The sequence below is a fragment of the Cygnus atratus genome, chromosome 26 (genome assembly GCF_013377495.2).
Source record: "Cygnus atratus isolate AKBS03 ecotype Queensland, Australia chromosome 26, CAtr_DNAZoo_HiC_assembly, whole genome shotgun sequence".
Classification (NCBI taxonomy): domain Eukaryota; kingdom Metazoa; phylum Chordata; class Aves; order Anseriformes; family Anatidae; genus Cygnus; species Cygnus atratus.
Genome location: NC_066387.1, coordinates 3,735,539 through 3,761,603, shown reverse-complemented (window position 1 = coordinate 3,761,603; position 26,065 = coordinate 3,735,539). Strand labels below are relative to the sequence as shown.

The 26,065-nt window shown below is 40.1% G+C and overlaps 2 protein-coding genes across 3 annotated transcripts in view; one reads left to right on the top strand and one right to left on the bottom strand.

Moving 5' to 3' along the window:
- Positions 1-21,957, bottom strand: part of SPPL2B (signal peptide peptidase like 2B) — a 26,873-nt gene extending 4,916 nt beyond the window's left edge. The window contains exons 1-13 of one of the 2 annotated variants that reach the window (XM_035568085.2): positions 21,748-21,957; positions 14,806-14,925; positions 13,534-13,716; positions 12,141-12,230; positions 11,277-11,416; positions 10,364-10,506; positions 9,460-9,556; positions 9,189-9,305; positions 5,951-6,032; positions 5,049-5,123; positions 4,856-4,918; positions 3,592-3,691; positions 1,800-1,877 (exon numbers count right to left, since the gene is read on the bottom strand). In XM_035568085.2, the coding sequence (XP_035423978.1) occupies positions 1,800-1,877; positions 3,592-3,691; positions 4,856-4,918; positions 5,049-5,123; positions 5,951-6,032; positions 9,189-9,305; positions 9,460-9,556; positions 10,364-10,506; positions 11,277-11,416; positions 12,141-12,230; positions 13,534-13,716; positions 14,806-14,925; positions 21,748-21,804 (1,345 nt within the window). In that variant the 5' untranslated portion in view covers positions 21,805-21,957. The remainder of the gene's footprint in view (positions 1-1,799; positions 1,878-3,591; positions 3,692-4,855; positions 4,919-5,048; positions 5,124-5,950; positions 6,033-9,188; positions 9,306-9,459; positions 9,557-10,363; positions 10,507-11,276; positions 11,417-12,140; positions 12,231-13,533; positions 13,717-14,805; positions 14,926-21,747) is intronic. The other variant, XM_035568087.2, reaches the window with a different exon arrangement.
- On the top strand, positions 21,929-26,037 carry LSM7 (LSM7 homolog, U6 small nuclear RNA and mRNA degradation associated). The gene is made up of 4 exons (XM_035568089.2): positions 21,929-22,035; positions 22,269-22,359; positions 23,806-23,877; positions 25,007-26,037. The coding sequence occupies exons 1-4, from the start codon at positions 21,973-21,975 to the stop codon at positions 25,147-25,149; spliced, it is 369 nt and encodes a 122-aa protein (XP_035423982.1). The 5' UTR covers positions 21,929-21,972; the 3' UTR covers positions 25,150-26,037.
- Positions 26,038-26,065: the final 28 nt, after the last annotated feature.

The window sequence follows — 26,065 nt, the reverse complement described above, 5'->3', positions numbered from 1 at the left end:
AGCAAGAAAAATTATTCAGATATAGCTCTGCTTAAGAACAACCAAATAATTAGCTAAATAAACATTCTAACAGGAACTTTTTTTTTCCAAGAAGTACATAAAGCAACTTCTCCAAAACCTTTTCTGGCTTCTAAACATAAGCATTATACATACACTATAAACTTGGACTGCTACTTTGAGATACCGCAGTCTTTCTATTGATAGTATGATATGAAAGCAGTGTGATTGACCTACTCCATGCTGTGCAATTAAATCAATATCTTAAACAGTTTTAGAGAAGCAAAATAAATATTTTCTTTCTCCTGTTATATTTATGAATTCAGATACAGACAATTATTTTGACCATTTTATTACATACTTCTTGTTTGGTTTGGCTTTGACTGCTTCTTACTACATGGCAACATAACTGAAAAAACAGCTGTATAATTTATTGTTTTGTCTCTAATTTCTGCTATTATTCTGCAGAAAAGCAGAATAGAAGCATTTAGGATTTTATATTGTAATTATTTTCAATTACATTTTCAGAGAAGGAAGCTAAAACTAACTGATTTTTGTTCAGAAGTCAGATGATTGGAATACTCAATAGTTTTATCCAGTTCTTCAGATTTTTATTTATTTTTTAATTAGTGACAGTTCTTTATATTTAACAGAAATATTTATTTTTGTGACCTAAGTCCATTGTCTCACACCTTAGCCCTGCACACTTGCAAGAGAAGTCTGGCTATGTCTTCTCTGCATACTCACATTAGGTAGCTGTGGACAGCAAAAGAATTTCCCCTTTGCATTCTCTTCTTTGAGCATTATGTGCTTCAGCACCCAACCATCTTGATGGCCTGCATTGGATTTACTCCAGCATGTCAGTGTCTCTTTTGCACTGAGGATCCCGAGTCCCTCTAGATATAGTATTCCAAATTCAGTCTTAAGTGCCAAACCGAGGCAATAATCACTTCTCAACCTGCTGACCCTAATTTTGCTAATACACTGCAGCATGTGGTTAGTTTTCATTGCTGCAATAACACTGCTGACTCTTCACGGATACAGAAATTGAGAGAAAAATGTTGTCAAGATGTTTTGAAAGTAACAGGCGAGACAATGGTTTACTTTAAGAACCTATGAGAGAAGTTGTCTAAAATTTGCTACTCTAATCCTGCTTTAAGCCTCTAAGAATGTAGCTATTTTTGCAAGAATTTCTTAAGCATTTTCATCTAAGTTTATGACATTAACTGCAAATATTCTAAGATTTTGCTAGCATAAATACAGGTTTCTGTTTGTTGTGTTAAAAGTTAAGATAGCATTTGTCAGTCACCTTGAAGTCCATGGTGTGCAACTCTGGATTCTAGAAACTAAAGTTTGAAACCAATTTGGAGGTATTACTTCCATTACGAAGTAATTCATTACATCGTAAGTCACAGATTTTTAGAACACACAAAAAAGAACAAAGTCAATATTCCTTGAACCTGAATTTTCATATGCAACAAACTCAAAAAATCATTACTCAAGAAGCCAGAATGAGTAGCTAAGCACATATAAGAATACATGTAGGGGTTACAGTAAGACAAATCATGGTCAGAAGTAGTTCCCTTTATTTATGTCAGACAAGGCAGCTCACGAAAATGACATCAGGTAACTCAGTGATAGAAGGTCTACCCTTTAAAGTACAACAGTTTTATTTGCTTCATTATTTCTGCTTAATAATGAATGAAGCAGAATAATCAAAAAAAACGACATAGCATGAGATCAATAGTATGCTTTTGAAGGGAGTGACTCCTCTAGACATCATGCTTAAATGTCAAACATACCTATTGTGCAGGCTACAAAATAGACTCTGGATGACTGGACCTGAATATCAAATCTATGACAGTAGGCTACCAGTAAACCTAGGAAAGGAAAGAACAATTACAACATTTTCAATCCATTCATGCATTGAGATAAATGAAAACCTGTATCCAATTATCTATGAGCTTTTAAGATTTTTTTCAATACTTACTTTGGTACTCCACTGTTTAAGAACTATAACAGCATCATTCAATAAGCCACACAGCTTACAGAATAGTTATATAAATGGTTAATAAAGTTACCCTTAACTTAATTCTCTTTTTGTCAATATGCTTCTGCCTTTCCCTCCTGTGGGAAGGATCCTTCTCCACCCTGCCCCATTTAAATAGTTTTTTTCCATGAAACTTGTAGGAATATAGTTGTCTAAGGTTTTCCTACTGAATTTTGTTGAAACCAGGGATTGCAGAAGCTTTGGTTCTGTAGAAATCAAGGCTAAGCGCACAGTACTTTTTTTTTTAATAAAAGAGTTCTGGACTAAGATCAAACAAAGTAAGTTTCAAAGCAATGCACGTTAACCTGTTTGTTCATGTATTTTAAAGAAAACAAAAAACAAACAAACAACAACAAAACAAAAAAAGAGAAAAGTAACTGCTCTGGCAAACCAAATGCAGCACAAGTTAACAATTGTACCACAGAAGATCATGCAGCTAATAAAAAATAAGTTATTCACAGTAAGAGAATGCTGCTAGACGAATTGTCCACACTGTGTATGTTTTGTCATTAGAATGTAGATAATTCTCTTAATCTCAGATTATCCAAGTTCCTTAATGCTCCACCCACCCTTGTGTAAGATTTAGTTCACTCCTAACTTTGAAGCTTGGAAATAAATGATCCCAGGGAGACAGAATTAGAAAACAGGCAGAAGGGAAGTCACAGTGCAAATAGGAAGCACATCCTGAACTCCAATTATTGGTGAATTTCTTTTTATTTTCAGGTGAATTGTCTATAACAACATCCACATGTACCTGGAGATGAGTTCTGGACCTTTTCAAACCAATAGCAACTGCAAATCTACTCTGCCAGGTGCTGTAGCATATTCAGATGCTTCTATATTGGCATAGTACTGGAATAAACATGGACAGAGCACTCAGTGGCAGCCAACGCACACTAAAGGTGGAGACAGCTCTCTGGTGACTAACGACATGACAAGAGATGGCTCCAACCCAATGTTCTACTAATTGCTCTCATCACAGCCTGTTTTGCATTTTGGCAACCTATGAATGGGATGGCTGCAAGTGGCTTACTAGATCATCAGCCTGACAAACTGGAAGCTTCATTTTAAGAATAAAACCCATAAGAATTAAAGCTGTCTTCAAATAGGCAATTTTGATGCTGGAGATACAGGTAAGTAAAGAAAGTGAGGTAGTAACAATGGACATTCATTGTGTGAATAACAAAACGAAGTTTTGAGTGGTGAGGTATATGTGCACTCAAATCATGGGCAAATGAGCAAGTCATTTCCTCTGTGATCACACTATTAAAAATGTTTATCTTGTATTAGTTGCTGAATTAACTCTTCAGTTTTCTCTACATTTCTTGGCTTGACTGCATGCAAAACTCAACCATAAAATTAGTAGGCATTTAATTTCTTATTGAAAGAGTAAATAGTGCAGAAAAGAACAGAAAAGGTATACTTACAAATGTATCAGGTTTATACATGTCCAATCAAACTTTCCACTTGAAGTGGAAGCAGAAGAAGAATAAACTAATATGACAGTGCAGCAAGTACAATTAAACACACTAAACAAGAAATACCTGGAACTAAAATGTCTCCAAATCCTAGGAGAGAAAAAGGCCTGTCACACAGAGCCAGTGGTGAGGAGTTCAGTCGTGGAACCTTCAGGACCATTGGGAGCTTAGAAAGAAAGACACATAAGCCTTGCGAAAAACTTTCTTCTCTACATACAGCAGAACTTGTTCCTGTATATTGGAACTGAAGGCTACAGATAGAGCAAACATATATATATATATATATATATATATATTTACATTATACATATTTTTATTAAATATCTTTTACTAACATTACTGACAACAAACAAAATACACTTAAGATGGGAGTGAAGAAATACTTTTAAAAACAAATGGCCAAGACAACTTTTACTATGATGCACATCTCGAAATACTCTATACTCTAAATAGTAATTTTTCCAATCACTTTGAGACTTGTTTTTTGTTGTGTGTGTATTCTAACATTTCTGTTTATTACATAACTTGCAGTGTTGAGGCACAGTATGACAAGGTTCGGTGCAAACACATATAGAAATTACAGAAAATTTATTTTATGTTAGTGTTAAAATCATTCTATCTACTTATAGTATAATTATTTTTCTGTACAATTAATTCTGTGTGTAAAACTTGAACTAAAAGGGGAGCAAAAGACAAGAGCAATTTAACAAAAACGGTTTTCCTACAGATTCACTTCATAATTATTTTCTACACTGTAACTCATCTTTTTCTATATCTCACCTACTTTCCTCCCCAACTCAGCCACATCATGTTGTACAGCTCTGTGCACGCAGCTGGCTGTAGTCAAAGGGTATAGAACTGTTGAATTCTGACTTCTGTTTTCTATCTCCAGTTTGTGTTTCTCTCCTTTGCCTAGCCTCAGCTTTTCATAAAACAATTACCAAAACTGGGGGGGGCTGGAGGGTAGGAAAGAGACAGACATCATATGCATTTAATCTCTTCAGGTTAAAATAGATATGCTTCATTAGAGATTAGTTATATTTACAAATATGCTCACATACTTTTACGAAACTGAGCTAACCAGCTTCCTTTTATTGAAACTCTTTAAAAGCAATATAAAGGAAGACCAAAGCTATCATGAAGAGTCACTAAAAGCCTGCTTGGTCTTGTTTCTGTTGTAGATTTCCAGAGAGCTTAGGAGTGCTTATTTCCACGTAAAATTCTTTTTTGAGTGGCATATCCGTTTCAGACCCATGGTCTTTGAGTTTTACAGAAGTTGAAAGCTTAATAGCTGGAAGTTAATGCCATACTTTCAGACTACGTACAATACCTTTTCATGAGTGGCAGAATCAGATGGGCCAGCAGCGACCTCCACCATTATACTCTCCCCAGTCTAAAGAAAAAATGGCAAAATTGTAAATCAGCACATCAATCAGCAGGCTAGGGATTATTTAGGAATACACAGCAAAACATGTCATTACATTTTGCTCTGTCAGCAGCAGGCAGAGAAATACTTTACTTACCTTTGTTAGAAAAGGTGTGATAAATACAAAGAATACATCATAGACAAAAAGAACCAGAAGGAGCAAGGTACAACCCTGGAAGAAGAGACAAGATACTTGGTGTGTACTTCTATACTACGCATTAGTTAGCAGCAGCATATAATAAGCAACTTAAGAGTATTCAGAACAAAAAATTAACAAGGACTAAACAAGTCACCCTAATTTTTCCTCAATTCCTAAATATTTTAAATGGAAGAATCTCATTTTGCATGCAGCAAGAATATAATTCTCAGATACAAAGTTACATGTTAGTCCCTCAAATTCTTTATTCTGTAAAATCTGAAAATGATGTTTCAATTTGTTAGGAGATACTAAAAACTTCTGCATTTTCTCTGAACAATGCTAGGCTAGGCATAGTTTGAAACAGTATCTACACTATCTCGGCCAATTTGTACAGGGGAACGGGGAACAAATTTATAGGTGAAGATAACTTGGAAAAGAGTTTGAGGAGTGCCTAAGAAGCAACTAAATGACTAACACTAATTTTTATTTTAGAATACTGATTAAGTTCTGGAAGATTTGAAAATTAGAACATTGCATCCATCATGTGTCAAATTTAGGGAAAAACAAAACAAAACAGAGTGGTAGAAGCTACTCATATTTGATTTCCAGCAAAATGACATTGAGAAGGACTGAAAAATCACAGCTGACAGATCTCCACAAACAACAAATCTTTATGAAGTAATCACATTTAGTAGAATCTGAATCATACGGTACTTCAGCATTTCTTGTTTTTAAATCAAAGATCTAAAACATGAAATCATCACCGTATGGAAGAGAAGTTCACTGGTACACAGTGCTGTAGTAGATAAAGTAAACCATTTTAAAGTAAACCAAAGTGTAGTATCTTTTAACATCCATACCTTAAATGTAGGCAGGCGAATTGTTTTCAACATGTAAAGACAGAAAGCAATTCCTAAAGCATCTTGCAGAACCCAGGCCCACCTAAAGGAAGAGAAAATTTACATTTTTACAGGAAGCAGTAGGACAGTTAGATCAAGCTCTGTTTTCACTAAGGACATGCTTGGGGAAAAAAAATAAAAAACAACAACCAAACTAAACCAAAATAAAGACTTTATTAAAAGCCCTTGTCTGAAATCAACATTGTAGTCATCACGGATTCACGAGTATGAAGTTGTACTTGACCAACCTGATAACCTTCTATAAGTAAATGACTGTTTTGTTATATGAGCAGCAGATACTGTTTATCTGGACTTCAGGAAGGCTTTCTATACAGTGTCTTCCACAATACCCCCACAGAAAGATGTTGATACACAGGCTGGATGAGCAGACAGTGAGGTACAGGCCAGCTGAAAGACCAGGCCCAGAGGGTGTTGATTAGTGGCTCAAAGTCTAGTTGGAGGCCAGTAACAGGCAGTGTACCCCAGTGGTCCACGTGGGGTCCAATCCTGTTGAATTTCTTCATTAATGATCTGGATGATGGGGCAGAGTGTACTCTCAGCAAGTCTGCAGATGACACAAAGCTGGGAGGAGTGGCTGACATACCAGAAGGTTGTACTGTCATCCAAAAGAACCTCAACAGGCTGGAGAGACAGGCTGAAAAGAAACTGAAGAAAGTGCAAAATCCTCCAGCTGTGGAAGAACCCCATGCACCAGTACATGCTGGGGGCTGACCTGCTGGAAAGCAGCTTCGCAGAGAAGAGGCTGGGGTGCTGGAGGACCCCAAGTTGAATATGAATCAGAAATATGACCTTACAACAAAGGTGAATGATGGTATCCCAGGCTGCGTTAGGAGGGGTGTTACCAGCAGGCTGAGGGAGGTGATTCTTTCCCTCTAACTCAGCCTTAGGTCCACCTTAAGGTATGGTGTCCAGTTCTGGGCTCCTCAGTACAAGAGAGAAATGGAGCTACTAGACAGAGTCCAATAAAGGGTCACAAAGACAGTGGAGGGACTGAAGCATCTCTCGTATGAGGAAAGGCAGAGAGAGACAGGACTACTCAGCCTAGAGAAAAAAAGGCTCGGGAGGATCTTATCAATGTACATGAATATCTGAAGGGAGGGTGCAAAGGTGCCGCACTCTTTTCATTGGTGCCTAGTAACACGACAAGTGACAAGCAAAAACTGAAACACAGAATATTCCTGCTTTCCACTGTGCAGGTGAATGAACACTGGCACAGGTTGCCCAGAGCAGCTGTGGAGTCTTCCTCGGAGATATTAAAAAGTCATTTGGACACAGTCCTTGGCAACCAGCTCTAGGTTGACTTGCTTGAGCAGGACGGCTGGATCACAGGACCTCCAACCTCAAACATTCTGTAATTCTGCAATTTTTTTTTTTGGTCCAAACTATCCATGTTTTAGTCTATCATTTAGCACATAGACATGACATAGTTTAGAACAAGCTAATTGCCTTTATCCTCTTTGTTTCAATTTCTTCAGAGCAATCAAAGGGTCTTTGAACACATAACTACCTCAGAGTGCAATTAACCCCACACAACAAGTTGTCATGCATATTTGCTGCCAGTAGCTGCTTTTCAAATTCTATTTTTTCCATGTCCACAATCCTTTTCAATACCTGGATTTTTTTTTTCCATGAATGATTAGATTTATAATGCTGCTGAAAAAAATACTGGAGTTTATACCCATTTATTATAAACTAGTAGCATGTTGTGGTCTTGGCTGTTTAAAGAAATAAGTGAATAGAGAATAAAACTAGCTATGCTAAAACCTGTGGCAGGTCTATCAGAACATTCTTCTCTCTCCCTACATACCTTGTCTCACATTTACAATACACACTGCTCTTTCATTTTAGCAACCATAAAAATGCAGCTGTGGTTGCTGGTGGTACAGTCACCAACTAAGATCAGGATGGAAAAACAGATTAATTCTTGGTTAATACTGGTAATTAAGAATCACCTTATTATCATACTTCCTGATGGAATACTTCTTCGTATACCAGTCTTAAAAGAAACTGGTTCAAGTTGACACACTCTCCAAAGGAAACACACACAGAGTGAATCATCCGCAGAAAGAGATGTACAAATCCTTTCAGAGGCTGCTAGTGGTCTTTTCCTTGGATAAAACACTGCTGAAAGCCTCCTGTCTAGGAATCTCAGTGAGGGGAAGAATTTTCCTGGGCAAGTTTTTGCAAGTTAAGTCTAGAAGAATTAAAGCTCTTTGTTTTATTCTTGATAGCTAGGATGAAACAGAAGTAGGATTTGAGATATAGAACACTAGCGTTTCCCTACAACTGCTAGAGACTAGATGCAGACGAGGCATTATGCTTCTGTGATCCTCTGATCAATACCCGAGTACCTGCTGATGAAGCTTTGTGCAGGACACTCAAGTCCACTCCAGCTTTGAGGCAGAAGATTATGGGTCTTCCAGTCCAAATTATCACAGGTTGGAATGGCACTATAGTACTTCTCAGTCTGACACTGGTTCCTTATTGCTCTACAAGAAGTTCCAGAGTTGATGCTTTTTGGATTTGTGAATTTTGTCAGTGAATGATCCAAAGCCTTAACACAGAAAACAGGTCCCACAAAGGCAATAAAAGGTGTTCAAAACAGGAAAGACACCTTCAGTACTATCAGCAGAAACTAAAGCCAGCACTTCAGTTCTAACATGGAATCTGTGATAGAAACCCTTTAACTGAAGTGGTAAGAAGAATGAACGTGCTATAATTAGGTACCATAGCAACACTGGACATCGCTCCCCTCAACTGTCTGGTATGAGTAAATCATTTTCTGAAGATCGGACAATTCTCATAGATCTTGTTCCGTCAGAACAAATCCACATGTGGACCATCACCTAAAGAAACAAATTAGACAACTTGTATCCAAACTTCTATACCACTTCTGAAAAGCTGTGTGAAACCAGTGAGATCAGAACATTGGCTGGGACTCCAGACACAGTGAAGCCTGAATTTTCTGGAAAGAAGTCAGGCTTAGCGAGAGAATTTCCTGTAACTTAGACCAATCAAAGATGAAGTACATCAAGAGCAACTATGAATTTTATGTCTAAGTTTCTAATTTCTTTCCTCTAACTCCTAGATTCTGGATAGGTTTAAGCTTCTACAGATGTCAATAACAGTGTAACGTATATTACAGTCTTCTTGCACAGAAACTGAAATATACACTTACTGATCTTCGTTTCTGAAGATTCCCCAGACTACGCTGACAGAGATACAAAATATCGCCAACAGCAACATCCGGACCTGTGGACGCTTGTGAAAATAAGGCAAGTTGTTGTCTGGGATTCTGAAAATGAAACACAAATGGATACAGTTGTATATGTAGTTGCCCTCCTCCTTCATAAACATTTTGAAATATGAAATCATCTTGTAAATCCCTTACTTACCCTATACTATAAATTTATTTTCTCCCATTAGAAAACTTACAAGTTGTCACATACCTACACTTTCCCAAGGGAAGTCTTCTTACAAAAGGAGACAGGCAACTGTAAAGTCCAATTGAGGCAGCCAGGCAGAATATTCCTATGATAACATAGACTGACAAATAAAAAGTAGTAAGTCCATGAAGGATAAGGTAAGAGATGCTTTCTTTCAAAAGAAAAAGCCTGAATAACGCTTAAATTTCATCAGTGAAAATTAAACAGAGACTTCAAATAATTGTTGATTAGATTTATGCTCTTTAAATATCTAATTCCAGGTCATTTTACTCAGGTACTTTATACAACAGCTACTTCAACAAATCAAAAGCTTCTGGCTAATATTTTTAAAGTAAGCTTTAAATCAGAAGCCAAAAGAGACAATTCACAGTGAAGTGTTCATCTTCTCACTATTGGTACATGTGAACTCCGTAAGGGAACACTTAAAATCACTCAGTAACAAAATGAATTAACACAGATGGTATGCATCTTTCACAGCTTCCTCAGAAATATGAGAATGGAAGTTTCAGGGTGTTAAGGTTGCAAGTTATTTGTTTAATTTGATAAAAAAGTGATCAATAGAAGCTTACCTTACCTATAAGGCTAAGAAATCAACTTGAGTAATAATAGAAAGAGTATAGGTTTGAGAAATCCTTTGATAAAAATAAAGACTTAGCATCTTACACCTTTTTATCTACTTAATAGATTTTAATATTTGAAAGTGCTATGAATACCAAATCCAACCTTACTAAAGTAGGTACAGAGGTCTACCCCGAGGATTTTCTTAAAGGGTTTATATCATATAGCGATGAGAAAAAATGGCAGAAGACAGATGTTTCATAATCACTTCTACAGTAAAATTGTTCTTGAAGCAATGGCAGCCTAGTAGTATTGAAGATGTATCAATAGAAATAAAACTGAAGAGTACCTAAGTGGTCATAGAAGAAATAAAGGAGGACCAGCATTGAGCAGCACATTACTACAAACACACAGATCATTATTGGAGTCACATCGACTGTTTCATCATCATGTTTCTCTGCCCCATCATCACGTTTGTGCTTCATGTATCGCCTGAAAGAGTAATATGGCTATAATCAGACCATTACTTCTGCAAGAAAATGTCACTGAAACTTCAGGAAGAGTTACATGGGCTTGGAAAAGATGACACTACACCAATACCTGCATGGATTTCCAGTCAAGTCAGTGGAATTTAATATTTTACATGGATGTATGAACACCAGAATAATCTGGTGTAATAGTAATCACTAAGTTATTATATCAAGAGTACTATTTTTCATTCACTTAAAACTCTGAATCCTGGAAGTTCCCACAGAATACATTGCTGTCTTCCGAAGAAATCCTGATATCAGCTTGTGTAAAGTAAATGTTGGAAATGCGTAGAGTAGACCTCCTCCCCACCTACTTGCAAAAAGTAATCACAAAATTTCAGTAAAACGTTCATAATAAACATATGTTAACCAGCTAATCAGTTTTACACTATACTAGTGAAATCAATCGTTATAATTTTCATAAAAGACTTGTAAAGATGACTCTTTGCAAAAGCCCAAACAGCCTATTCCAATCCAATTTCCCTTTCAAGTTTTTCAAATGCTTGGCTTTTTGAAAAAAGGCAAAACACCAAAATACCATACATGAAAATTATACACCAGACTCAAGGGCTCTCAGATATCACGCTAGCATCTTCCCACTCCAGTTACAGTCTCCAATCCTCAGCTGCACAGCCACCAGGTTGTCTTTAGAGGACACCACCACCATGGTTCCGTCCTGCCCCCAACAAAAGTACAAGAAAAAATCTGGCACGTTATATTCCTCATACTCACTTTTTCACATCTCTGCTTCCTGCCCAGTAGCCTCCAATTGCAACAGTCCCCACGGCCATGACAAATATAATCACCATGTTATAGTCTAGCACCGGCTCATTTGGTGCATACATCGCCCCTTTCACTGACCTGCCGAAACTCTGCAGAGGCAAGCACAAAACTCTAAGGAACTTGGTGATCAGTCTTCAGTTAGAACCACCCTGTTCTTTAAGTCTCCCAAATTTGTTTTTGATATTACTTTTTCCCAGGAAAGGTATTTAAAAAAAACGCAGGCTATATGTCAAGGGAATGCAAAGAACACCTTCAGACATTCCAAATATACACACAATTTAATGAGACATCTTTCTCTGTGATTTAGAAGTGCTACAGACATTTGCAGTTCTGCTTCTGCAGAACCATCTTGGCACGACCAGGTCTTCCTCTGCTGCCTCAGTTCAAGAGAAGATCCAGAGATAATGATACTACAACAATGAAAGAGCTTATATCATATGAAAGAGTCTACATGCCCGTTTTCTTTTATGCCAGTAACATACTTATGAAGTTAGCTTCCTGATCACACATGGCTGAATTTCTTCCTGGCAAAGTGAACCAAGAAGATGCATTCCAGCTACCAACAGGTATTTAAAGTACACTGTCAGACTAGGACTATTCCAAGGCAAGGCTCCCCAAAATAAGTATAGGATAGACACTTCATAAAACATAAGATAACTGGATAAAACATAACGGTCTTTGTGAATATAACTCTCTACAGAGCCAAAGCTCCTAAGATGAGCTTCACATACTGAAGATCAATGACTCATTTCAGTTGGTATGAAATAGCAACTAAATACTAAATACATACTAAATACTTAGTATTGAGCTTACCTTGCCAATATCTAACATATCAGAATAGCTCAGCAGAGCAACAGGAATATCAATCTCTTCATACTGACTCCTGTTACCCCCAGGAGGAACCTGAAAGACAGTTCAGATCAGGCAAAAATATATTCATTTCTGCAAAGACTACATCAAAAGGGTTAAAGTTTTGTTTCCTTTTAATTTGGAAAATATTCTAAAAAGGGACAAAAAAATAATCTAAGAATATAGTCTAAGATTATCTAATATAATCTAAGATTATCTTTACACAGGCAATCCACTGAAGAAATAACCCAAAACACAATACAAAACAAAAAAAATACTGCTAATACGTTATCAAAAATCTTAAACCAATTATAAAGATGCTGTATTGAGTCCACGTGTCAAGGGCTTGGTTGAGAGCCCAGCAGCTGCCCCGGGTCAGATCAGACCCAGTTCCAGCCAGCTCCAAAAGGGACCCACTGCTGGCCAGAACTGAGCCATGAGTGATGCTGGTTTTGCCTCTGGGAGAGCACGTTGCAGAAAGGGGAAATACTGCTGTGCAATAGCAGCTGGGAGAGAGAGGAGTGAGAAACAGCCCTGCATACACCAAAGTTTAAAAAAGTTACTAAAAAACTTCTTGGGTAGGAAAGGTCATTCCACAGACTAAAAATTATTTAAGGAACAGGAAGCAAAATGTTAGGACTTAATCCTCTCATCTCAGGGAGGAGAAGAGACTGCAGTAGGGTCCACGCTTGATTGGTGCTTGGACTGCTTTTATTCAACATTTTTCATTGTTAGGGTGAAAAAGTAAGGTGGAGTAAAGTCTCCAATTCTGCAGACGATATGAATCCAGGTAGTCAAATATACCAATCCTGAAGACCCCACCAAACCGAACGAGTGGAAAAAGATGGCCAATTCACTTTAGCACAAATATAAAGTAATGCAACTTGGAAAAAGTAATATAAACTATGCCGGTATGTTCCTAGACTCTGAATTGGTGGTTACCACCCAGAAAGAGATCCTGAAATCATTAACAGTTCTCTGAAGTTAGTGGCTCAATATGTAAAGACACCCAGAGAGGTCAAGAATCATAGAATGGTTTGGCTTGGAATCTTTTTGATTCCAGTATTTCACTTGACATGAGGAAAATTCTAAGCCCCTGACTCAGTGTTACAGGGGCTCTATGCAGCACTCTGCCTACTTAAATTAGTACATCCTCTTGTTTCATTAATGTTTTCTTCATCTGTATTATTTCCACACACAGCTAGGCAAGGCAGGAAGATACATAAAAATAAACATAAATAACATATATGTGTGTATTTAAAGAGGAGCATCAAATACCAGCAATAAGCACTGAAAGTAAGACAGTACCTAATGCTAGAGGAGCATCAGTAATCTAGAAAGACAGAAACAGACTTACCAGCCTCTCTCTGCTAACAATCAGCAGCCCACGAGCTCCATTTATCTGAGCAAGCCTCACTTTCTCATAGAAGGTGCAATTCCCTCGCATCACCATGGGGATTTGATTATTAAATCCCCCATCAGGTACATCAGAAGGAGAACACAAAACAGATGCTGTCTGATCCTGCAGCTGCAAGAGTGACTGAAAAGAAAAAATATTTTTAATTTTATATATATACATATATAAATAAAATCAAGAGCAAGAAAGCACAGGGTTTCTAAAACACAATTTAGAATTTACAAGTAATGAAGAAGTGAGAGTATTCTCAGAGTAGCAACAGCGTTGTTCTCTCTGTAGAGAGAGCAGGCGAGGTGGGGGGGTGGCTCTGTAACAGAAGGGCAGGATTGTACAGAGCTTGTAAGCTGATGGCAACACAGCTGAGGGCCTCTTAGCAAGGATTAAGGGAAAAGCAAACAAAGCAGATGTCATTGTGGGAGTCTACTAGAGACCACCCTGCCAGGATGATAACACTGATAATTCTATAAGGAACTAAAGGCCTTTGTCCTTAAGGTTGACTAAGTCCTCTAACTGCCTTTGTCCTTAAGGCTGACTTCAACTTGCCAGATGTTAAGTGTGAATACCACACAGGTGATACAACAGATCCAGGAAATTCAAAAAGCATGTTGATGGTAACTTCTTGGTACAGGTACTAAAGGAGCTGACTGGTAACGGTGTCCTCCCAGATTTGTTGCTTGTAAACAGAGCGGGTCTCGTAAGTGAAGTCATGTTAAGTGGCCACCTATCACCACCGAGTGGGGAAAAAAAGTCATCAGCTTACACAGCTCCGGATAACACAGAACACACGTGACAGTTTGTAATTATTTATTCCTAAACTTAACAGAACTATGAACTTACCGAGGAAGCACTAAAAGCCATCTTTCAGGATATCAGGAAGGTCATGGGGTATCTTTTTTGTATCACACTAACACAAAAGCTTCTTTCCAACCACAGGTAAGTTTTATTCTCATTTAATTGATCGTGATGTGCAAAAGAAAGACTTTCATCTTGAACCTGAAATAGTTGTTACTCTCTACACGCTGCTTGGAAAGGACTACCACCATCACAGCACTGTCTAGGGAGATCTTAACAGATTGAAAATATTTTTCAAAGCACAGCAAGCAAATTACGTGTTTCAGATTCTACTAAATCCAAGATAGGAATTAGAAATTTCCCCTACAACAAAGGCATTTTTGAATATATTCTTTTGTTATTACTTATCTAGGTACTTACAGCTTTACCCAGATCATGCGGCAAATGGGCCCACTGCGAGTTGAAGAGGATACAGTAGTCTTTTCCTTTGCTGCTCCCCTTCTCTGAAAGGACATGTACCATTCCATACTCGCAGTACACCTGAAAATATAACAAAATTCAATACAAGAAGTTTGGGTCACATGAAACAGCAGAAGTAATGGGCATAACTTGCTGTCAAGTAGTCTACTTTCTAATTAAAAGAAAAGCAGACGATTCTACAAAGTTTCAGGGTCTGTGCAGGGAATACAGTGGAATTCGTTATCACTTCCATCATATTTCAAACAAAGAATTCAGATACATAAGGCAGATTCGCTCCTACAAAGGAACTGGTCAAAGAATCAAATGAAGCCCCCCTGAATATGGTTATAAAAACAACAGTCCCACCACCAGGAGATTCTGCTCCCTCCCTCTTCCCTCTGTGCCACTTCATGTCACACTGACCTTCAGTGAAAGGAAGCTGTGGGGAGTTGGGGGTCGGCCTCTTCTTGCACATAACTAGCAACAGGACTAGAGGAAATGGCCTCAAGTTGCACCAGGGGAGGTTTAGGTTAGAAGTTAGGAGACATTTCTTCTCAGAAAGAGCAGTCTGCCATTGGAATGGGTTGCCCAGGGAGGTGGTAGAGTCACCGTCCCTGGGGGTGCTTAAGGAAAGGCTGGACATGGTGCTTAGGGACTAGCCAAGATCTGACCATTGCGGTCCCTGTAGAAAGCTTTCAATGCTTAGTTCACATTCAAAAGACTTTTTGTCCTGCTTTCTGAACAATTCACTTTTGAGGTTTTTTTTTCCTTTTTTTTTTTTTTTTTAAATTCAAATGCACTAGTCCAGATCAATGCTTCTTTGAAGATAGAAAGTCTTGATCTTTAACTACTGCTTCAGGCCTTCAAGCACTTAAGTTTCTCTGCAAGAGGACAGTGAAGCACTGCTGCCTGGTAATAGACTATAAAAAGATTATGTACATTGACACTGCACTGCTTGGACAAACTCCTAAGTTTCCTGAAGGGAGGGCAAAAGCACGCTTTTGATTTCCCATCACATGGCTGTGGTGGGCTGACCTCAGCTGGCAGCCAAGCCCAACTGATCATTCACTTTCCCCCTCCAGCATTGGGGAGAGAATGAGAAGGGCAGAAGTGAGGAAAAAAATGGCAGGTCCAGATAAATACAGTTTAATAAGCAGAGGATAAAAAGGGGAAAAAAAACACAACCAAAACCAACAACAGCAAAGACAAGTGATGCAAAAGCAGCCACTCACTACCAGCAGACCAAAGTCCAGACAGTCCCTGAGCAGCAGCTGCTTTGCAAAAACTCTCTCTCAAGTTTTTTTGCTGAGCACGAAGCTATATGGCATGGAACATCCCTTCAGCCAGCTCGGCTCAGCTGCCCCAGCTGCATTCCCTCTGAGCCTCTTGCCCACCCTCAGCCTAGTTGCCAGGGATGCAGGATGGTAACAAACAGCGAAGGTCTTAACACTGTGCAAGAGCTGATCAGCAACAGCTAACACCTACCCTGTTCTGATCACAGACTTAAAATGCAGCTCCCCAGGGGTTCCACGTCAAGTGCAGATGGAGAGCAGGAAGAATGACTGGCAAGACGAAACCCAAAAGCCAGTATGACAGAAGGAAGAAAGCTAAAGAGACGCTCCCTCCCTTAATCCAGCCTAGCAGTGTTTTTATACCCCTGTGCTGAACAACTCCAAGCCAACTCATTTCATCTTTCTACCAACTGCCTTCATGTCCTACTATCCCCTACCCAAAGACCCAGCTCCTCTGCTCCCATTCTTCCTTGGCTATTTTTCCCGTCCAGCGCTCCTCGAGCAGAGCTTTTCCAGCAGCCTTTATATTTACAGGATCCCTCTCCTATGCAGATACCCTAAAACCTGCCTCGCCATCTGAAGCACAAGAGTCATTTGGAAGACTCCTTCTCTATTAAACCTGGGTGAATCGAAAGATTTCAAGATTACTAGAGAAAAAAATATATACTATCCCTAACCACACTGCTGTACTGGCTTAGAGTCTAACAATTTTAGATAGAAAGGTGTTCACAGATGAGCCTGTCACATCTCATTCTAACACTCATATTTTAAACAGATTAATGGTTTGATACTGATACACTTTTACAAATACATCTTACACATTTGTTTCTCCAGGTAGCTGCTGAGAAACATGATGACAAAGACACCTGGAAGCAAAGCTGAATCTTAATGTGCTTGTACTAAAATTCATGGAAAGAATCCCTCAGACGTTTCTCCCCATTTATTTCAAACCTACTACACGGATGCTACGATGCACCCTTGGAAATGCTTGCAGTGAGCATGCTTTCTGGAACACTTTGAAGAATTGTCTTTAATCATAAACGAACTCCGAACTGCCTGGAGAATAAATGATACCATTTCACTGCAAAGTATCAGCAAAGCGGTAAACAAAACTCAACCCAAAATATGTGGGATGTAGAAATATTTGATCTTTAGCTCTTTTGTGTATAATTAACTTTGGGTAACTGATGCAGCAACTTTATTCTTCAGTATTAGTGTTCATTTGGTTCTCTAAAATCTACCAGATGTGTCCTGAAGTGTACTGGGCATAACGGGCTACACTGCTTATTTCAGAGCTGATTAAAGGCTCCTTGACCAAAGTGCAAGCTTCCAGACACGGCTACACTGGGAAGGGAGATACCACCATGCAGAATGGTGGTGGAAAAAAACATATTTAGCAAAAGCAACAAGAAAAATAAACACCTATTTGTCACAGTGCGCTTCTTTAGCTCATATCTGAGCTATCTAACCACAGCACCTAAACCACTTTCATTTCAACAAAAGGAAGCATCGCTAAATAATAGTCCACAGTCGTTAGTATCTTGAACTTGTCTCGCAAGAGTAACATGCCACAGAGACCCTAGTATAGATATAGAGACGACCAGAACAAGAGTGTTTCCTGCTTATTGTTACAGAAGCTGTCTGGGTTTAAAAAGGACTGCTGTGGTTTAACCCAGCAGGCAGCTCAGCATCACGCAGGCATTTGTTCCCCCCCCACCCCAGTGGGATGGGAGAATCAGAAAAAGGTAAAACTCATGGGTTGAGACAAAGACAGTTTAATAGGACAGAAAAGGAAGGGAAAATAATAAGTAATAAGAGTAACAACAGAATGTAAGAAGAACAAGTGGTGCACAACACGATTGCTCGCCAATGCCCAGCCAGTCCCTAAGCCCCAGGGCCCCCTCTCTGGTCAATGTCCCCAGTTTTACTGCTGAGCACAACAACACGTGGCATGGGATAACCCTTTGGCCAGGCTGGGTCAGCTGTCCTGGTTGTGTCCCCTTCCAGCTTCTTGTGCACCTCCAGGCCTCTCGCTGCCAGGACAGCATTAGAAGCCGGAAAGTCCTTGACTTCGTTAATTTTCTTCCTAGCGGCTGATACAGTGCTTTGCTTTGGATTTAGGATGAGAATAACTCTGCTCAGCAATAACTAAAACACTGGTGTGTTATCAATGCTTACACTATCACATCCAAAACCTGGACAGCTCAGTTTTGAGTATCACATGCACAGCTGCCTCCAAATGCTTCAGGCAGTTTTGCAGGTGCTAGCTACCTGCAGTAGGATGGCTTTATGCATTTGAAAAACCATCAGCTTGCACAGTTAAAGATCTGACATTTATAACAGAAACTACACATCTTTAAGAGGAGAGAATAGGTATAGGGTGTGTTGCTCCATTTCCATTTATATGGCCATTACTGGAACTCAGTGAGAATCCCCACGTGGCACACTGAAGACAGCAATATGCAATTAGGCTTTCTGAGCAACTCAATGGTTCTTCAAAGAAATACTAGGGGAGTAAAAGGTTCCTGTTGTGAAGCACTCGAAACACTTTAGAAAGCTGTGCACTTGTGCGCCAACAAACAAGTAAAAATCAAGGATGATGGGAATTAAATGGAATACGATCAGGGCTAAATGCAGAAGGTGTAAGGAGTTACAGATTGTCCATGGAGGACAGAAATGAACGGGGATTAACAAACATTTTTACAATGCAATTATCACTTAGCATCAAAGCATAGTTGTGGAGTCTGTTAACAACCACTTCGATCCTGTTCTCATTCTCTCCCACCTACGGAGAGCCATGGGCATTAGAGTTTCTTTTTTTCAGCACTGTAGGGCTTTGATGCTTCCAGTTTTGTTTTTGTTTATATCACTAGGCATCACATTGCCAGAGTAAGTTCAAAGCAGTGAGGTTGATGCACTGGGACAGCGGCAACCTTTGTTATTGTTCACGGTTCCTAGAGATCACTCCATATCCTGGATTAACCTATGAGAAAACAATCTCCTGTGCAGATCCTGTACAACCTTCCCACAACCCCAAAAAGCTCTTTTCCAAGAGTTTGGATCTCAAGCCCAGCCTCTTTCAAAATCTGCAGGAAAAAAATAACAGCTGGTATGATAAACTGTTTATATGATTCTTGCTTCATACAGTACATATGATTTAGAAGACTATGACAAGCTTAAAATGGAACAGGCTTCTTAGACTCAAATAGCAGAAGTAATTTCTTCCAGTTAAGTAGGGAATTATCCATTTTCCATATATGGATAAAGAATATTTGTATGGTAACAGAACATTTACAATTAGACATCCACATCCAGATATCCACACAAGCAAGATTTCTGCAACGTTGGCAACCTGCTAGAATCGTGGCTTTCTGAAGCCTGTCCTACAATCAACAAGGTTTACAATACAAAGCTGCAAAACAAGGTGAAGCTTCTCACACATCAGAAGCATCAGGTCTGAGGGCACAACTTAAGAGGCAGCTGAGCCAATCTATTAGTTTGTGGCACTACAAGGGCCCACTTGTTTGCTCTGAACCTCAGACCCTTACGTGGTCTATTTCACGCATTAAAAGAGCAGACCACCCCCCAGATTTTGACGGGTTACTTTCTGCCACGTTGGTGAACTAACGCAGCTTGCAGACGAGCACCAGGGCCTTTAAGGTAACTGACGGAAGAAGGTGCAGAAGAACTCAGCTCACCAAGTTTCTCAAGAAACTGCAACGTGAGCAACTGAGCCAACCTGGCGGCTCATTCGTACTGTTTGCTCGTCTCTGCCATGTCTCCAAACTCACCAGGGCACCCCACACACCTTTAACTACCTAAACCTTTGTTTTTCCACAGAAGGAAGAGTCACAGCTGGACAATACAGTCTGTATAACTTTAAGGAAGTACATTACATGCTGAAAGCTTAAGACAACATTGAAAGGGGCAATTTATACTATAAGGAGGTCACATGAGTCTGGATGTACACAGAGAGATTGTTTTACAAGACAGGGCTATAAATTTGTACGGCAGTATCTAGAGAAGATGTGACTTATTCATGACCCCCCTCTGATTTCACAGCCTTCGCAGTTCTGCCAGCTTAACAGGCCGGGGAGCTAGGCTTGAGTCAGGTCACTGAAATAATCAAAACTAAGAAAAACAAAACTTAAGGATTAAATTTGTCACTCCAACAATACAGTTTCTAGCATAATATAGTAATGCTAGCAGAAAAGAATGAGGCACACCATGGTACAGGTACAGCAAGTTATTAGCTTGTCCTTGCCTTAGGGACACTGGTTCATAGGGTTACATCACAGGCAGTACCTTGGTCTGTATAAATATATGGTTACATCTTGGTCTGTATAAACATATGATGAGTAGAACTAGCACACAGTAAATACACACAACTCATTGTAGGAGCTGTCAGCTTTGTCCTCCTGGAATAATCCCATCCATCAGTCACTTGTACTCACTTTAGTACACTCACTTGTACATCACTTTAGTACAAGTGCATCACAGCACTCTTCTCTGCCTCAAGCTGAGGATGAAATACTAGCTAAAACTCCTACAGGCAAGTACAAGAGATGTAAAGCACTGCAAAATCAGAGCTCTTCAAATAGTTTTTGAACAAGCCAGCTTGGATACCTGAAACATTAGTAGCTTACAGTAGGTAAGTGACAGTGGTCACTTTTTCAAAGCTGATGATGAACTCCATGCCAGACCTCAACCCCTTCTTACACCTTATTATTCGTAGACCTCGTGTTGGCACTACCAGTGCATTTGAAGCATTATTAGGAACTGCAAAACACACAACGCAGGTGAAAAATGAGGAGGAGAAGGTATTATGCAGATGTAAGAAAGAAAGTATGTCAATTGGTAATCAGCTCATTCTGTAACTGAAGATCACTTGCCAGGAAACACTAAGGAGACAAGTAAGAGGAAAAAATTAAACCATCATAGTAAGATATTGCACTAATAAGACCCAAGAAGAAATGCTGCTCTACAGAGTACCTAGTAAGCAGTTAAGGTATCTTAGTGACACTTTCAGAACGCAGAACACCTGAGCTTAAAATACACAAACTATGTACCACGCCACAACACAATAGCTAAAAATCCATTCTCTCCTGCATCAGGATTACTTGCACGATTTGCCACACGTGTTTGTAAGACCTGGGAAAGTTTGTCCCACAAAATGTATTAGCACAGAAGAAGAATGCAGGAATCAAAGCGACCTAAGGGTTCAGCAGAAGCCCCCTTTGTTTTACACCGGCTCGTTTCTCAGAGACTCATCAGTTGGGATAACCCTAAAGCCAAAAGCCACCCCTGCTGTGGAGACCCCAGCCCCAAACCCATCTGCCTCCCTGCGTGCTGTTCCCAAGGGGCTGCCTGGAGAAGGCTCTGGCTGAGCAAATCCACCACGCTTTAAGAGCGATAAGGAACACGCTGACAACCGCGGAACAAAGCAGTAACACACAAACACTGATGGATCACGGAGAGCACACCCGACAGACTGGGGGGGGCTGCGGCCGCGGCCCCTTCCCGTTATCCAGCGACCGCCCCTATCCCGACATGGCACCCCCAGCACCAGAGAAAGCCCAGGGCGCTCTCAGGGCCGGCACCGATCACTCACCTGAGGCAGAAAGAGGAGGAGGAGCCGGGCCTGGAGCCGGGCCCGCCGCGCCGCCATCCCGGCCCCGCCGCGCCGCCGCCCGCTTTTGTTTCCGCCCGGGCCAGGCCGGACCCCTTCCGCACCGGTTACCTAGCAACCAGGCCCGGAAGTCCCGCCCCGCGCTCCTTGGCAAGCCAATCGCTGTTTACCCAGGCGGCGGCGTCACTTCTGGCGGCGGCAAATGAAATGGCGAACGTCGGCGGGGGTGGTGGCGGCGGCGGCGGCGGTGGCGGCGCGGGCAAGATGGCGGTGAGGAGGGGGCTTCGTCGCCCCGTGGGGGCGCCGCGCTCCTGGCGGAGGGCGCCGCGGTCGCGCTCGGCGGCCGGTCCCCTCGCTCCGCGTTCGTCCGTAGCTGCCTCGGGGTGATTTCCGTAGCGGCGTTGCAAAGAGGGTTGTGTAAAAAGCGTATAAGGAACCGGGAGGGAGGGCGGGCTGCGGGAGGCTCCTCTTTAATCCAGCTCGCCTTCTCTCCTTTCCCTTAGGATAAGGAGAAGAAGAAGAAGGAGAGCATCTTGGATCTCTCCAAGTACATCGACAAAACGATCCGGGTGAAGTTTCAAGGTGGGAGAGAAGGTGAGCCGGCACCGGGCTGGGTCCGGACACGGATGCCCCCAGCGTGAGGTCCTCCGTGCACCCTGCCATCTCCTCACGTCGGGATTCGCTTCTCTTTCTTCTGGGGTCTTCTTCTTCTTCTTTGCCGCTTATTTTCAAGGAAAGGCGATGAATAACGGTTGCTTTCATTCGTTATAGTTCTCTATTTATTGGTGCGAAGCTTGTCTCCGCTAATCTTTCTGTTAATCCCCTGGCTGCGATTATATCTCTGTATTTCGTCTGTGCATTTTTTTCATCTTCTGTTAGTTGTCTTGTTTATTTTTCCTGATTCTTCACGTTTCGAGGGTGCTCTTAAAGCAGCAAAGAAACGTTCTTAGCTGTTATGATTCACACACCTGTCTTCCCTCTCATCTCTTAACTTGCGGAAAGTTCCTGGAGTTCTTAAATTGTTTCAATATATTTCCATGTCTCTCCATCACTTCCAAAGCAGCTATGTTTCCTTCTTTATTTGCTCCTGTTGTATTTACAGCTATCCAACCTTGAGCAGCTGATAGTGCCACCTGCAGGACGCCTGTTTGTCTGAAAGCTAACAAAATGCTGTGTGGGAGGTGCTGGGCATAAGCTTTGCAAAGCAAGCTCAGTTTTTAAAAATCTCCTTTAAAAGTCTAGTGGGCCCTGATGCTTACAGAATTTTGGAAGTTATTTGTACTCTACTGTTAAATGGGGGGTGATTTTTTTGGTAGTTTTTGAGTGATTTATAATCCCGTTGAATCTTGGTTTAGATTTTTTTCTCAGAAAAACCATGCTATTACCTTTATAATCTTCGTATAACTTCTCAAATACAGGATTCTATTCCTGGGTTTGGGCTGGTAGCAATGATAGTAATGCTGATAATCAAGTATTTTTCAACACGAGAGATCTGTCTGTGTAGTCCTGCAATTTATTTAGTGACAAGTTTTGAAGATCCGTGTTCTGTTTTAGAATAGAGCCATTGACTGTCTGCAGTGCATTCCCATAATGCTAGTGCTTATGCTGAAAAGATTACGTTCCAGGAGGACACCTAGAAAATGGATTGTCTGCGGGAAAAATGTTAAAGCTTTGCCTCATTTCTGATGTTCTTCTGCAAGGGGTCTCTGTTATTTATTTACTTATTTTATGCTGTGACTTTGTATTAATTTGTTATGCTGAGATATTCTTAAAACGCTCACGAAATTGGCTGAAAACTCAAAATATTCTTTAAGGCATTAACGCTTTTGTAATTAGTTGTAAAAAATGGAATACAACGCAGGCTGGGTTTTCACAGATCTGCATTTTGATAAAGCGTGCTGTTTAATACCCGTCACTCTTTTGATTGCCTCCCTTGAGGGAGGGAATGTATTTGGAGAACTGAGTGTGTTCTCAACCTCCTGTGTTTCTGTATTCCTGGTTTTGGTCTCTAATCATTCTTTTGTGTGTGGTTCTTAATAGCAAGTGGCGTCTTGAAAGGATTTGACCCTCTACTGAACCTTGTGCTTGATGGTACCATTGAATATATGAGAGGTGAGTAATATGCTATCTCTGTAAAGCATCTCCCCCCCACAATGATTTGCTTAACTGAAAACTTACAGCTCTGTGGGTGAATAACCAAAAATTGCAGGTTGACATCACCTGACCAGAGACTTGTTGGCAGGAATGAAGCATGAATGGATGAAATAACACAGGTTAAGCATGTTTTCTGTTGTAGAGCATTCTTGTTAGTCTTTGCTTGAGCTCCTGTATAACTCATTTGGTACTCCTGTCCTCTAAAGCTGGAATGAAGAAGTGTTCCTCTTCAAATAGGCAGTTGCTTTTGACTTGGAGGGTTGCCCGTCTTGCACAAAGCATGAAAAGCATTTTTTTTTCCAGCAATAATTAGTATTTTACAATCTTATAAACTGTATTGTAAATGCACTCTCTGTATTCCCATGGAACTAAAGCCTTCTATAGCTTCTTAGAGCTAATAGAGCTGTGATTTTTTTTTCATAGAGTTATAGAATATTCTGAGTTGGAAGGGACCCACAAGGTTCACCAAATCCAACTCCTGGCTCTACACAGGACAGCCTAAAAATCAAACCATGTGTCCAGGAGCATTGTCCAAACCTTCTTGAACTCCAGCAGGCTTGATGCTGTGATCACTTCTCCAGGAATCCTGTTCTAGTGCCTGACCAACCTCTCAGTGAAGAACCTTTTCCTAATACCCAACTTGATCCCTGCCCCTGAAGCAGCTTTATGCTCTTCCTCAGGTCCTGTCACCCCTCCAGTCCCCATCATGAGGAAGCTGTAGGCCACCATGAGGTCTCCCCTCAATCTACTCAAAGTGTTTGTCTATAAGGTCATTTGAAATGGAATCAGGATCTTTTTTTTTCTTCCTCTTTTTTTATTGTTTGTATCTATGCTTTTGGTTAGGTGAATTAAAGGGCCTTTGAATTTGTTAGAAGATAATTTGCTGCTTTGAAAACTAGTAAAACAGTGTGCTGAAAATGTCAGACATTGCTGCATCATTTCTGTAGTCTTGTGTGCTCGATTTAAAAAAAATAAAAATAAAAATGCTGGGAAATCTGGAAAAATAGCATGTCTGTGCTTTTTGAAGTTGATGGAATTTGGTTTATCTGCCTTATGTTGCTATTGTAACTGTGGATCTCTTTTTCAGACCCAGATGATCAATACAAATTAACAGAAGACACGCGTCAGCTGGGACTTGTGGTCTGCAGAGGGACTTCTGTGGTTCTTATTTGTCCACAGGATGGCATGGAAGCAATTCCAAACCCTTTCATTCAGCAGCAAGATGGCTAATGGCTTTGTGCTATCTCTGAAGACTTCAGGGGTACAAATCATGGAGGAAACTCAGCGTGTGTGAAGCTCCCTGATTTGGGGGAAGAGTTTGAACATGTGTTTGTTAATGTGAAAAACAGTCAGCTTTTATTTTTGTGGTTTTCTATAAGAAGTGCAGGATAGGGTGTGGTGTGCGAGAAGGAAGTTCTGATTTTTTCTTTCAAATAAATCTGAAGCTCTACATTGTTTAGAGCTGACAGGAGAGAATATGCTATCTAGGAATTGTCAGAAATCCTCTTGATATTGTGAATTTTGAAACAACCACATTAAAATTAGTAAAGAATGCCCCAAATATTGTTTATATGTTGTGCATTTTTAAATATATTACAATTGTTTTTAAACTAAATGAAACTGAATAGATTAGAACATGTTTTTCTTCCTCTTAGTTTTCAGGACTCAGCTGGGAAGCATTTTGCATTAGAGTTTGGTCTCTTTCCTGCTTGTTCCAGTGCATGCAGGATAAGTACTTTCATCATATGCTACCTTATCACCTCTACAAGCTACATAGCTAAGAAATTTTCTAGCACTTGTTGCAGATCTTTTGGGCTGTGATCTGTGTAATTTGAAGGCTCCCACGCTTTTACGGGAAGACTGGACTAACCTGTCACATGATTATTGTGTCTCAGCTGATTGATATGAACCTTATGGAAGTGTCTGTTTGATAGCTGAAATTTTAGAGGAAGAATGTTCAGTTGTAGGCAGTGTCTGGAAATACTGCTGATTTTTATATAACAAGCAGAACCACGAGGGGATGGCTGTAATAATTTGATTTGTAAGTAAACATTTCTTTTATACTTCAAATAGCAAGATTTGAGGAGTTGTGAGTGAATAAATACAAATTAACTTGTTTCTAAATGTCTGTCTGTTTGAAAAAAAT

What these genes read in the sequence shown, in the direction of transcription:
- LSM7 (XM_035568089.2), top strand. Translation starts at nt 21,973, where the DNA reads ATGGCGAACGTCGGCGGGGGTGGTGGCGGCGGCGGCGGCGGTGGCGGC. An exon ending in GTTTCAAGGTGGGAGAGAAG is followed by an intron (nt 22,360 to 23,805) that starts GTGAGCCGGCAC and finishes GGTTCTTAATAG; the next exon opens with CAAGTGGCGTCTTGAAAGGA. An exon ending in TACCATTGAATATATGAGAG is followed by an intron (nt 23,878 to 25,006) that starts GTGAGTAATATG and finishes TCTCTTTTTCAG; the next exon opens with ACCCAGATGATCAATACAAA.